Source organism: Polypterus senegalus, chromosome 18 (assembly GCF_016835505.1).
Source record: "Polypterus senegalus isolate Bchr_013 chromosome 18, ASM1683550v1, whole genome shotgun sequence".
NCBI classification, from domain to species: domain Eukaryota; kingdom Metazoa; phylum Chordata; class Cladistia; order Polypteriformes; family Polypteridae; genus Polypterus; species Polypterus senegalus.
Window position 1 is genome coordinate 12356268 of NC_053171.1, and position 15308 is coordinate 12371575.

The 15308-nt window shown below is 41.3% G+C and overlaps 1 protein-coding gene across 2 annotated transcripts in view; it reads right to left on the minus strand.

Annotated features, from left to right (window-relative positions):
• Positions 1–864: 864 nt before the first annotated feature.
• The window catches only part of si:dkeyp-69b9.6, a 42481-nt gene continuing 28037 nt past the window's right edge, over positions 865–15308 (minus strand). The window contains exon 2 of one of the 2 annotated variants that reach the window (XM_039742310.1): positions 865–6512. In XM_039742310.1, the coding sequence (XP_039598244.1) occupies positions 1892–6454 (4563 nt within the window). In that variant the 5' untranslated portion in view covers positions 6455–6512 and the 3' untranslated portion in view covers positions 865–1891. Of the gene's footprint in view, positions 6517–15308 lie in introns of both variants that reach the window. The other variant, XM_039742309.1, reaches the window with a different exon arrangement.

Here is a 15308-nt window from a genome sequence, read left to right on the forward strand (position 1 = left end):
GTGCGAAAAAAAAAAAAAAAAAGGTCCTTATGCTAAATTTGCTTTGCCTTTTTAAGACATGCTCTGTACAATATCTGCGGACCAAGCCAGCAGCTGGACCAGAGTAAACCGTTTCAGATAGCCCCTTTCACGTCACTATCTCTTAATTAGCTGGGGGGATAGGGGGTAAGGTTGTAACACACCTTCTTCATGGCAAGATAACCAGTGTACACCTACAAACAGCCATACCAGTAAAAAGCAAAGCTTCAGGATGTTGGTGGGATTTTAAAATCTCAACCAAAATGATCAGCTTGACAAAGTACTCAACATTATATCATATATGAAACGGGCTACCCAGAAATGTAAAGTTAGCCATCAAATGAACAGCTGAAGGACGCTATATATTACTCTTTTTTTTTTTTATTTTAAAAAGGGATTTCTTGGGATGAACAGATCAAGCCCCAAGCTGTATATAATGAGTTTTATAATAATAATAATAATAATAATAATAAAGCGTGCACTGGTTTCAAAGAGGTGCAATCCCTCAAGACATCAGTACGGATGCAGACCTCCATGAGAAATGACAACACACTGAAGTGAAATGATGGACGCAAAATGGGCTCACGCTCGGCCTACACAGCCTTCATCAGATCACTGGCATAACGAGCAGCAACTATCACAGCATAGATGACTTCACAGTGTCTTGGTGGCGTTATAAATCTGGAAAGGCAATTTGATTTTAACTTCCTATGTCTTCCTTTTGGCAGATGGTCATTTTTTATATATCTATGTATAAATATATATAAATATATACATATATATCTCTATATATATATATGTATAAATATATATGTATAAATATATATATATGTATATATATATATATATTGTATATAGATCTATATCTCCATTTAACTCTAAAACCACAACAGTAATGAAATCAAGAATACAGTGTACTACTTGGGGGTTTATGTAAAGCACCCATAATAAAAAGTGTTTCTCCAACCAGATTTGAGTTTAAAACATGGATGCTGTGTAGGCATGCTCACCAACTGTATGTATTTCTAAAACCTTGGGGTAGGATCGATCTGCCAGCTCCAACTGTAAAAATCTGGTGGCCTCGGGCTGATTTCTTTAGCGTGCCTTCTGCTTCTAAACTCAGCTGTCTATACCCAGGTACTGGCTGGTTAAATACTGGGCAACACACAGAGTGGACAATACTGTGCTACTGGTGCAATGCAGAGTAACTGCCCGTCAGGTATACTGCAAACAGATTTAAATCCTATTAACTTAAAATAAAAAAAGCTAAAAAAGGTTAAAAAAAAAAATAGCTTGTTATGGTTTGCAACAAACATGAGCAATGACTAGCGAGCCAGGATGTTCTTTATACACTCATTTTCTGCAAGGTTATGTTCTACCATGTAATAAAACAAGTAAAGACCTCTCCCCCTGATATCGAGGAACACATGGTATCCTAGGTGCACCAGATGTGATTGTGCCCACTGTTCATTAGATGATTAGTGCTGTCCAGGTTGCAGGAACCAATGCACAAACTGTAGAGTCATGATTTGAACAGCGGCAAGGGTGCATTGTTTGTACAGTTTCTGGCACGTGGCCTCAAAAGATTGTGATGGTTTTGACAACTACTAAAACTTTCTCCTAAAGAAAAATAAAAACAGAAAGTGACTGCTGTGTACATTGATGTTTGTTTTGGCTTGCTGATGAAAAAATCAGGAAAGGAAAATGCAGCTGGCAGCACACCTTTACCAACTTCATGCCTCTCAATTCATGTAGTTGCCAGTGACAAGTTTTACAATGTGGCAGCAAAATCATGATGCTTATTGGTAAGCCACCATGGTGCCAAGACCATGTAGCCCACGCAGTCCTTTAATTAGCGTCTGCACTCTCTCTTTCAAGTCACATACCCCCCCATCTTTCCCGTTTCCTGACGCAGTTTGGCTTTTGCACGGCCGCTCCGCTTGCTACGGCTGCCCCGCAGTCCCCTTTTGCTACGGCATAGACTCTTGTGTCTTTCTAGTAGCCGAGGATTCCAAAACTTCCGTGGGCAGAGGTGACAGACATGTGCACTCATTTTTAAGTGCCGGGAGCGATGTGCCAGCAAAGTCAGGACCCGTTTGAATTGTTGCCCACATAATGTGCATCGGCGCCTGGTGGCCAGCAGGAGAGATTTATGCCGGCTGTACTGATGGACTATCAGCCCAGACAGTCTCCTGAAGCTGGTTACTGTACACACAGTACAAGGAAATCTTTTTCGCCGCCAAGTTTGACGTTTTGCTCTTTTGTGCCGCTTCACTCGGGCCGGGACAGAGGAGGAGAGACCAGGCAAACAGTTGGAGATAGGAGGTTGTATATCTTGGCTTTGGATGGCAGCTTGAGATACTGCATAAGCTAGCGGCAGAGTCAAGCTGGTCCTTAAATCTGAAGCATCAGCCGATTCAGCAGTGACTGAATGGGTAGCACCTTGCTGGCCGGGATCTGCTAAGGTTGCCGGCAAAAAGAAAAGAGAAGCATTGGGAGGAGTCTGGCTTGAAATTGCCGATGGTGCCAACTGCAGGAGGGCATTGGTGGCTGCCTGGCATTCAGATACAGTTGAATTTAGCACAGAACTGCTATTACTACTATTTCCACTATTGTTGCTGTTGTTGGCACTTGCCTTGCTAATGCCATGCTGTGCCAGCCGGTGCCGGGAGAGACTATTGGAGTAGCCAAAAGTTTTTCCGCAAACTTCACAGCTGAAGATGCGTTCTCCAGTGTGTACTGTCTGGTGTGCTGTGAGGTGAAAAGAGTGCCGAAATGACTTCCAGCAGACGGAGCAGGTGTACAGGCGTGCTTTAGTCAGATCCTGCAAGTGAGGAACAGCCGAGGCAGTCCCGCCACCGTAAGGAAAGTAGGCAGCGTTATTGCCGGCACCACCACTGCCTGCACTGCCTCCCAAGCTCAAGCCAGTGATGGAGTTAATGGCTGAAACAGTAGAGGAGCTGTTGTTGAGTGTCGCTGTAAATTCACCACTTGCTGCCTGTGCTTTCTGGTGCAGTTTGGAGTGCCGTTTTAAGCTCTGTGCGTACCCAAAATCTTTACCGCAAGAGGGGCATTTGTAGTTCTTCTCCCCTGTGTGCACAGTACGATGCTTAGAGAGGTGGAAGGCCTCCCTGAAGTATTTGCCACACACTGGGCAGCGGTGTGGCTTCTCACCTGTGTGTATACGATCATGACGCCTCAAGGTTTCCCGCCGGTTGAATCCACGGCCACACACGCTGCACAGGAACAGTTTCTCGGCGGTGCCCGCCTTCCCTGCATTACTGCGTCGATTTGCAGGTGCCGTGGTGCTTCCACCTCCCACTTCACTGCTCTTTCTCCTTCCCGTGCCCGGTTCGCGCTTTCTTGGTTTCTTCTTCACCCGCAGATCTTCTCCACGAAAACTCTTATCTCCAGTAAGTCCAAGACCCCCGAGAGCACCCAACCCACCAAGTCCCAAGCCCAAGTTACCCAAAAGCCCTCCAATGATATCTCTCCTATCGTCACCCACACCTCTGTCTTCAACTGAAGCACCGGGTAGCAGAGAGATGGCTGCTGTCACAGCACTGCTGGCTCCTCCGTCTACCTCATCTTCGTCATCCTCCTGCTCAGATTCCTCAAGAAGAGAGGAAAGAGGGAGATGGGGATGGAGATTTGGGGCCAAGGGGACTTTGCGAAGGAACTGCTGACCCTGACCTTCCCGGAAAAACTGTAACCTGCTCACAGAAGTGGTGGCATCTGTGGCGCATTCTTCAGCCGAGTCCCTCTGCCTCTTCACCCCTTCCTCATCTTGTCTTTGTGATGACACTTCAACCTCACCATCTTCAGTTTTGGCACTGGTCTGAAGGAACCTGGCTTGACTGGCCAGCTCCTGTCCAACAACTCCATCACGGTAGGTGAAAGCAGATCGCCTCGGCTGAGGATAGTCTGTTCGAAACACAGAATTGGAATCAACACTACGAGACTGGAACAAACTAGTTGGAGAAGACCCAACCACTCGCTTGGAGGTCAAGTCTTCTTGTTGTCTTAGATGCAGGGTAGGATCAGGGCTACCCTCCAAAAGAGCCCCAGCCTTTTTCAGTTCATCACCATTAGGGTCATTGGTGGTAGAGTTCAACCTGTTGCTAATACTGTCATCCTGGCTCCTGTACAAATCTAGGGTTGTTTGAGGATTGCTGCTACTAGTGGCATTTACGACCGAAGGCAGTGACATTCGCTCAGCCTCTGCCAGGCCAGCAGCTGCTGCTGCAGCAGCTACAGCTCCCCGCACAATGAAGATGCGTTCAGCCTCCTTTTCACGAACATCCCTCTCCTTTTCCACCTCAAAGTCTTCAGTCCCAACACGACCATATCGTCCATCACTGCCAATAGTCAGTGGTGGCATCGCGGTTTGTGGCATTTGCTGCTGGAGTGTTAGGGGCTGGGGATTGGACAGGCTTCTCCCTGAGGAAGACCTCCTGGATGGTTTGCCACAAGTCCCAGAGGCCCGATGATTTAGAAGAGACGTTGACTCCCGAAAGCAGCGACCACATGCCGTGCAACGGTATGGCTTCTCCTCGTGGATTTTCTCATGGCGGGTAAGGCTTTCCCGTCTGTTGAAGGCGCGCTGGCACACCCCACAGGCATAGGGCCGAGCCCCTGAGTGGATCACTCGATGTTGCAGCAAGTGGCCTCGTTTTTTGAAGCCCTTCCCACAGTCAGAGCACCGGTGGCATTTGTCTGCAGAATCTTCTTGCAGCGTCCCACCAGCGTCCCCTCCACTTTGTGTGAGGGAGGGATTACCTGAGCCACTCGCTGTTACTAGGCCATGACTACGTAAGTGGCGCCTCAGGCTGGACAGATGAGTAAAGTTCTTCCCACATTCACCACATTGGTAATACCTTTCCTTCTCCTGCTCTGGTGTTTCTGGGCAGCTCTCTGTATTCTCAGTCAGCTGCTGCTCATCGGTGGTTTTTGTGGCAGTCAAAGCTGTAGGCGTGGTGTTTACTGAAAGTGAAGGGCTTGGTGTATTGGCTGAATTCTGAGCAAGGCTTTGTGGGCTATCAGCAGCAGTACTACTGGCATTGCTGTTGGAGACCGGGACTGCGCTTTCTCCTTTGCGTTGAGGCAGATAACCTGCCATGGCCTTCTTTCTCCTGCCTCCTGAGCCACTTGTCAGAGCTGATCCCCCACCTTCTGTTTTAACTGAACCCATGGGCTCCTCCTTGAGAGCAGAGATGAGAGGTGGGGGCAGAAGTCCTGGGTGACATGTCGGATCTTGGGCAAGTGTCGCTGCCAACTGGTTTGAAGAAAGCACTGGTATGCCTTGCATGCTCTGAAACTCGAATCCTGTTGCAGCAGCCGATGTGCTGGTGATAAGCTGGGTACTGGGATGTGGTGCCCCATGCAGGCCATGGTGATGTTGATGATGTTGAGGCAGCTGGAGAAGTGAGGCCTGCTGTGACGTGTTGGTCAGGTTTGACTCTAACTGATGATTCTGAGCATGATGCTGTTGCTGAGCTGGAGGCTGCTGGGAACTAGGATGCAAACTATGTTGGCTCAAACCCAAGCCGGAACTTTGCTGGGCCATAAGAAACTGTTCAAGATTTGTGTTGGGAGCTACGCCCATTCCAGAGAGAAAATACTGATTTGCAGCCAGCATACAACTAAACTGCTGGTGTAAGCTACGAGCTTCGATTCCAGCGCTGCCATTCTGACCAGTCGCAGCTAGCTGGTGGGCACCTGCTACTGCAGAAGGACCTGAAGCAGTCTGATGTACTCCCAAGCTAGAATGCAAGGGGGGTGGCGGATGAGGCCCTCCAGCAGAAACACCAAAGGGATCACTGCCAAACCGCTGCCCATGTTGCACTGCATGGTCAGAGGCTGTAGCATCAGTAGAATGGAATGGAGTCACTGTTCTCAGAAAATGTTGATATCGGGAGTCCAACTTGGGCTTCCGGCTTCCACTGGAACCTTGCTGCTGTTGCGATGAAGGTGGAGGTGCAGCTGCAGTGACTGTTGGTTGTTGCTGGAGCTGCAACTTTGGAAAATTTGCGCTGCTGCTGGTAGTGGTAGCAACAGTTGTTTGTGGTGGTTGTTCAGTGAATCCAGGGCGTACTGCTTGTGGCCCACCAAGTCCAATACCAGTTAAACCAACAAGTCCACCTCCGGAACCTCCTGCATCTTGTCTTTCCAGTCCCAGTGTTCCCATAGCTGTCTTAAACTGATGGTGTTGGTGACTACTTAACATTTCAAGAATGTCCATGGAGTATCTCCCAAACTGCAGCATCTCCCAATCAGTGGCTGAAGGACCAGGACCAGCTGGGGCACTCCCTCTTCCTACTGCTGAAGTCCCCGTGTTGCTAGAATTGCTGTTGCCGCTGGGTGCAGTTCCCGATGAGCTCGTCCCTCCACTACCATTACTGTTTGTGCTGCTGCTTCTTGTTCCGGAGTTGTCCATTGTTGTTTCCAGGGCTTACTTTTCTATATTCCACGCAGAACAAGATCAACCAAGACACCTACCTGCCAGGGGAGGGAGGAGAAAAAAAACAAACAAAAAAAAAACATTAGTATTATTCATACAGAGGACACCACTAAAACAAACCACATTCAGTTTCTTTTAATAACCATCATATCTGACTTCAAAACAGAAACAAATTTTTCACAGAAAGGCCCATCCTAGTAATTCTGTGAGAATGACTTGTTCACACTTATGACGGTCAAACCACTAAATCCCCAAGTCAACAGTATTCATGTTACAGTCCAAAATTCGAAGAGCCAATTGGGAAGCTAAAAAGAATCTTTTCCTCACAAAAGTCTTTAAAGCATTTGTTTTGCTTACAAGCCAAGAACTTCAAATATTCAAGATCTTTGTATTTTTATATGACAATACTCCAAAGATGGGGCTCTGCTCTCTGCTATGGTGAGCAGAAACCCAGGGGTGTCTTGGCATTTAACTGAGAATTAGGGATCATGGCTTCAGGACTTAATTGTATTCCCAGCATTAATGATAGCCCCTTATAGGTTTTAAAGGCTGAACCTGTTAATGGCCAACTAAGCTAACTAGTCATGAGGCAAGTTGGGTCAAAGACAGGGAAACGGTGTAGTTTGAATTTGGAAGGACAGAGAGGGAGTGTGTGTGTGTGTTTTTTTTTGAGATCAACATGTTTGCAAGCTAGTCACCCAGGCTGAGAGAGAAATCAGACCCTAAATTAGTTAATAAAGCAATTCAGGTTTATTTTGTATCTTAACTATTACACCCAGATGAACAGTCAACAAACGATGTTCCTGGAAACAGAGACAAGAAGAAGTGCCAAGGAGAACAGGGACTAGGACCAGCACAAGTACTCACGACTTTGCACAATTACAGTCATATGAAAAAGTCTGGGAACCCCTCTTAATTCTTTGGATTTTTGTTTATCACTGGCTGAACTTTTAAGGTAGCAACTTCCTTTTAATATCTGACATGCCTTATGGAAACCGTAGTATTTCAGCAGTGACATTAACTTTATTCGATTAACAGAAAATATGCAATATGGATCATAATAAAATTAGACAGGTACATAAATTTGGACACCCCAACAGAGATATTACATCAATACTTAGTTAAGCCTCCTTTTGCAAATATAACAGTCCCTAGACACCTCCTGTAGCCTTTGATGAGTGGATTGTGGATGGAGGTATTTTTGACCATTCTTCCATACAAAATCTCTCCAGTTCAGTTACATTTGATGGCTGCCGAGCATGGACAACCTGCTTCAAATCATCCCATAGATTTTCGATGATATTCAAGTCAGGGGACTGTGACGGCCATTCCAGAACATTGTACTTCTCCCTCTGCATGAATGCCTTTGGAGATTTCGAACTGTGTTTTGGGTCATTTTCTTGTTGGAATATCCAATCCCTGCGTAACTTCAACTTTGTGACTGATGCTTGAACATTATCCTGAAGAATTTGTTGAGATAAGGTTGAATTCATCTGACCCTCAACTCTAACAAGGGCCCCAGTCCCTGAACTAGCCACACAGCCCCACAGCATGATGGAACCTCCACCAAATTTGATAGTAGGTAGCAGGTGTTTTTCATGGAATGCGGTGTCCTCCTTCCGCCATTGCAAAATGTTTTTTGTTATGACTAAATAACTCAATTTTTGTCTCATCAGTCCAAAGCACTTTCTTCCAAAATTAATCTGGCTTGCCTAAATGGGCATTTGCATACAACAAGCGACTCTGTTTGTGGCGTGAGTACAGAAAGGGCTTCTTTCTCATCACCCTGCGATACTGATGTTCTTTGTGCAAATTGTGCCGAATTGTAGAACAATGTACAGATACACCATCTGCAGCGAGATGTTCTTGCAGGTCTTTGGAGGTGATCTGTGGGCTGTCTGTAACCTTTCTCACAATCCTGCTCACATGCCGCTCCTGTATTTTTTCTTGGCCTGCCAGACCTGCTGGGTTTAACAGCAACTGTGCCTGTGGCCTTCCATTTCCTGTTTACATTCCTTACAGTTGAAACTGACAGTTTAAACCTCTGAGATGGCTTTTTATAGCCTTCCCCTAAACCATGAGACTCAACAATCTTTGTTTTCAGATCTTTTGAGAGTTGCTTTGAGGATCTCATGCTGTCTGTCACTCTTCAGAGGAGAGTCAAAGGGAAACACAACTTGCAATTGACCACCTTAAATACCTTCTACCACTCATGACTGGACACTCCTGTCTATGAAGTTCAAGGCTTAACGAGCGCATCCAACCAATTTGGTGTTGAAAGTAATCAGCATTGAGCAGTTACATGTATTCAAATCAGCAAAATTACAAGGGGACCCACATTTGTGCACAGCCAGTTTTTCACATTTGATTTAATTTCATACAACTAAATACTGCTTCACTAAAAACCTTTGTTCAGAAAACACCCCAGTACTCAGAAGTTCCTAGGAAATGAAAGACATACCACTGTTATCTTTTTTGTTGAAAGGAGAGTAAATTATTATGCAGGCTGAGAGGGGTTCCCAAACTTTTTCATAGGACTGTAGGAGGACACTGAAGCCTATTTGTTAACAGTCTTCAAAATGACTGCAAAACGCAATATGCTTGCCAAAACATGCATACTTCCTAGACCCTCTTTTCACCACTGACGCACTAAGGGCATACTACAATCTTGATGAGTTGCATACCTCTGTGAGCTACTACTGTATGAGCTACTAAAAAAGATGGCACTGGCCTGGGAATGGTGCAATTCACGGATAACGCAACCCACAATGTTGAGAATAAAAGGACGACTACTTCTGCCCTGTTTGTGCGCAGGCTTTCGATATTTGGGTGATATCAGTTAAACCTATCAGAGATCTACTGTACAATGAATGCATAGTGGAAATGATGGCTGCAAATGCTATTTTGCCTACCTTAGCCCTCTTTGCAGGTCCTTAGAAAGAAACTCCTGAGAAAGATTGAAGAGTGGGTGGAATTAATCAACTGATATTATGTTTTTTTTATATACTATATATATGTATATATATATATATATATATATATATATATATATATATATATATACACAGTATATATATATATATATATATATATATATATATATATATACAGTATATATATATATATATATATATATATATATATATATATATATAGTATATATATATATATATATATATATATATATATATATATATATATACAGTATATATATATATATATATATATATATATATATATATATATATATATAGTCAATGTATGTGTGTGTGCATGTATGCATGTTCCAGCATCACTTCTGAACAGCTGGAGCTATTTTCATGAAATTTGGTACACGTTTCTCATTAGTCGACTAAAAAATACTGTTGGGTGAAATCAACCCCAACCCTCCACTTGCCTTCATCTTGCGGTTTTGTATGCATGTGATTATCTAGTTGACACTCAGAACGACCACCAGAGGGTGAACTGGAGGTGGCTGCCAGCATTCTTTATGTTTGAGTACCACTGCCTGTTGCTTTTCAAATTAAATAGAGTTGGATTCAAATCCACAAAAACTACAGGCAAAAAATCAGAGTCTACAATAATCTTTTTGTGTTCGCATCATTCAATACTCAAAACGAAGATTTACACAATAAAGGACCATACACTATGAGAATCTGAGGGCCCACAACAATTAAAACTACAACAAGTTTAATTTCGAAGAAACCACAATTCGCTCATATATTTATGATCATGGTGAAGCGATGCAACATAGAAACGAAAGATTATGTAACAATTCTCATGAAAATAACAATCTCTTTAAATTGTATATCCAGATATACATTATACAAATTTATATATAAATATATATATATATAAAGCAGTTGACGCTCGGAATGTTTCTGGTGTGTTCCGTAAAAGCAACTGACAGTTTTATCATAAACTATTCGTAGTATTATTTATTTGTCGTTTAATGTTTGTTTTTGTTAACTATATTTTCATCATACATTATTCTTATTGTAACAACGATGTATTAATAATAGAATTATATAAACCTAATAATATTATTAATATAATTGACTTTTGTTTTACATTGTCAAAAATTCTGCATGTAAAGACTTATACTACACCACAAAACAAATATTAATCTGTCAAAAAAACTTTAAAAAAGACTTTGCTTTTGTCATCGTTTTTACACTAGTTTCAACATATTCTGTGATTACATTGTGATTAAAATAGGCTATTATATTATATACAACATAAGTAAGCAATTTTATTTGTATCTACCATAAACGTCCTATATTTATTTTGTGGATTCAGTGGCTCTCTGTGATTTTTGTTTGTCCATTAATGAAATAAATATCATTTGTTTTGCAACACAGTAGCTAATGTGTTAGTGTTACAAATTTTTCATAAAAAAGAAATAGGATTTTTTTTTTTTAATACGTTCATAATCAAAAAACTAATTTAATCAACTTATCAAAATCGAAGGTAAAGTATAGACCAAGTACAATTATGATATTTAACTTATTTATTTATATAGGTAAATACTTAATATTTAATTGACTGTAAAAGAATTTCAAAATGAAGAAACTAATTGGAGATTCGGTTGTGTTCGTCTGTTATCCACTTGACGCTCTGAACATTTGGACAATCATTGAAAATTGCGGGGATCAGTTTGGACACAGTCTGTTTCTCACATGGACAACTTTATGTGGCATATTCAAGGGTCTGAAGTCCCAAGAACCTTTATATATTGGCTGAAGATTGAAAAACTAAAAACATTATATATATATATATATATATATATATATATATATATATATATATATCAAGGCACTTTTAGTAAAAAATAAACACATTAATGAGTCTTCATTATTTGTTAATTTATTTTTAAAGTTGTTTTTTTTAATTATATTTTTCTCAAACAATTTAAAAAAAAAACAAAAACACTTTATTTTCCTCCCGGGTAAAGCCGGGTATTTCAGCTAGTAAAACTCTGAAACCCCTCAAGTCACACTACGAGAAGAAAAAAACAAGTGCATATTCTGCAGAAGAGCCACCTGAACCTTGAGGGCATGAGACAGAATTTCACTGTATTGATGTCAATATACCAAGTACTAACAATATGAACTGTGGTCTTGTATTCCATATTGTGCAACATTAGCACAGAACTGAACTGAAGCACAAAAGCAAATAAAAACAAATGTATAATATGCAAAACTAACTGCACTTTGGCAGGACCATTATTCACCATCTAAATAAAGATCTACAGGCAACATACATGAAAAGTGGGAAGGGAGTACAGGCTAAGTCTATCACACACTAAATTTATTAAGTCATATACTCAGATGAGTATGGCAATTTACAATATCGTTCCATAAATGTACTATTACATCAACAGGCTTCTTTCCAAATCAAACTATATTGGGGCTGGCAAAGCATAAACTTACCGCACTGGAACAGTTCTAGTGATATACTCAAACAGTGGGTGTCACAAGCTAGGGATGTGGAATCAAGAGCTTGAATCATTGATACACTTTCCACAGAGTCAGAAATTTGTGTAGATTACAGCAAACAGGTATTATAAAGCAGTGGATCTCGCACTGCACTCAACAGCAGTGCTCTAGCATAATGGAGAGCATAAGCAGCAAATCCTCCATCTGTACCCAGTGAGTGAAGTGAATATGGTCACAGCAGAAAGGTATCAGCTTCATGCAGAGTCCTGACATTCTCATTTTTCTTAATATGAGATATTAAGTTCTTCATCGATCCAGTTGAGTCCCAGAGGTAACAGGTCAGTAAGGCATTCAAGCAGGAAATAAAAGGACAGCCATTGTCGGAGCAGTGTTTGATAGTAACTCGGTCAAAAAATTGATCAATTTAAATGTGGATTGAATTCTTACTTGCATATGCTCATTAATATGCAAAAAATGTCATGTTACTGCAGTGGAAATATTTGATGATCATATTTATAATATTTTAGTAAAAGCTTATAAAATGTGCTGTAAAGCTTGTATCTGCACACAGATTTTGATTTATTTTGCAGTGTTTGGTTTATGAATGTCTTATAATAAGTAAATGCAGTACATTTCTTTAATGAAAATGTAATACTATGAAAACATTGTATTTTGAAGCTTGAATGACAATGTGAACTGTATTGTGAGCTATGTACATAGGGACTTTGTTTTATCCCTGGTATGGGTTTTGATTAATTAAAAAATAAAAACAATTTTGATCATGGGCAGTATGGTAGGGCAGTGGTAGCACTGCTTCCTCACAGTAAGGATACAAGGGTTCATGTCTAGGGCCCTTCAGGTATTAAGTTTGCATGTTCTCCCCATGTCTGCATGGTTTTTCTCTGGGTACTCCAGTTTCCTCTCACTTTCCAAACACATGCAGGTTAGGTGAATTGTCACTGCTAATTGGTCCCAGGGTGTGGTGTGTGTTCGGCTTCCAATGGACTGGCGCCCCATTGGGTGTTTGTTCCTCCCTTACTCCCTATGCTAGCTGGGATTGGCTCCAGCAGCCCCCTTCGAGCCTAGTCTTCATTAAGCAGGTTAGAAGAGGATCTCACATGACAATTCTGTTGATATCGAAATGACATTGGATTAGGGTGGTCACCACTGGAGACTCCAGAAAACAACATATTAGCTACATATATACAGCAAATGCAGACAGCACTAATTGAGTTGGTTGGCATTTATACAAAGTGTGACAAAAAAAAAGCACCACTCATCATCTGATGGTGGCAGCATTACACAGTGGGACTGACCATCAAGAGCAGGGACTGGTAGATTTGCCAAAAAAGAAGATGAAATGAATGTAGAAAATATAGACAAAATGCTGGAGTAAAACCATGTGCAGTCTGCAAAACATCTGAAAAAAGTGACAGCAAGGCAGGTTCTATTGTAGGAATGAATCTGGACAGTTTAACATCTGTGGCAGAGTGGCGGGCGCTAAGCAAGCTCCTGTCAATCATGGAGAATCCACTGCATCTACTGAACAGTGTCACCTCCAGGCAGAGGAGTAGCTTCAGTGACAGACTGTTGTCACTGTCTTGCTCCACTGACAGACTGAGACTCTTCAATTCAATTCAATTCCACCTGGGGGAGTAAATGCTAACATTATTCAAAGTTATTGTCTGCTTTTACATGCATTTTTATTACTCTTTAATTTAATATTTTTTATATCAGTATACTGCTGCTGAATTATGTGAATTTCCCCTTGGGATTAATAAAGTATCTATCTATTTATCTATTTATTCCTAAATGGACCAGAGTCTAACTGCAGCAGCCAATATACAGTATTTTAACATGTTTCCATGACGTTTTATCCCATTCAAATTTTAGTTAGCCAAGTATGCTGAATTACATTTCATGGTTATCCCATAAAACATATTTACATGACTTTTCCAGTAAAATTAATAAATACATTTGTTATTTTTTTTTTTTGATGGAAACAAAGTTGATCAAAACTGTTGCTTAAATGTTGGTGTTTGAGAGATGAGCTGTGGAAGGTTCAAACTAATTCTGGCTACAGTATGTTACCATCACAAGGCTTGGTGCCACAAAGGAAGACATAGAATTCAGGGTACATTTCCAAGTGCCTTACTGTCTTAGGCAACTCATTAATCAAATGTAAAAAAGTAAAAAAAAAATCTTCAGCACCACAATAATCATTTATTTCCAAATTCACTTCTCCAGCTAACGATCGCTGATCCTAGCAGCATTCAGTATATAAAGTGAGAACCAGCTACAGATATGGATGGTATAACCAAATTCAGCATTACATTTCTGAATTGTAACAAAAATATTATACTTGAGACAAAAATATTATACTTGGTCATTTATTTATTAAGGAAAATAATCAAATATTACATATTTGTTAATGGCAAAAGTATGTGAACCTTTGCTTTTAGTATCTGGTGTGACCCCACTTTGCAGCAATAACTGCAACTAAACGTTTCCAGTAACTTCCTCACATGAACTGCTCACTTCAGGTCCTTCCACAACATTTCGATTGGGTTAGGGTCAGGACTTTGACTTGGCCATTTCAAAATATGAACTTTATTCTTCTTTAACCATTCTTTGGTAGAACGACTTATGAGCTTAGGGTCGTTGATGACCCACCTTCTCTTGAGATTCAGTTCATGGACAGATGTCCTGACATTTTCCTTTAGAATTCTCTGATATAATTCAGAATTCATTGTTCCATCAATGAAGGCAAGCCATCCTGGGCCAGAAGCAGCAAAATAGGCCCAAACCATGATACTACCACCACCATGTTTCACAGATGGGAAAGGTTCTTATGCTACAATGCAGTGTTTTCCTGATGGTGGACTCATGAACATGAACATTAGCCAATGTGAGAGAGGCCTTCAGCTGCTTAGAAGTTACCCTGGGGTCCTTTGTGACCTCACTGACTATTACACGCCTTGCTCTTGGAGTGATCTTTGTTTATCGCCCACTCCTGGGGAGGGTAACAATGGTCTTGAATTTCCTCCATTTGTACACAATCTGTCTGACTGTGGATTGGTGGAGTCCAAACTCTTTAGAGATGGTTTTGTAACCTTCTCCAGCCTGATGAGCATCAACAACTCTTTTTGTGAGGTCCTCAGAAATCTCCTTTGTTCGTGTCATGATACACTTCCACAAACATATGTTGTGAAGAACAGACTTTGATAGATCCTGTTCTTTAAATAACACAGGGTGCCCACTCACACCTGATTGGCATAACAGTGATTGAAAACACCCGACTCAAATTTCACCTTCAAACTAACTGATCATCCTAGACATTCACATACTTTTGCCACTCACAAATATGTAATAATCGATCATTTTCCTCAATA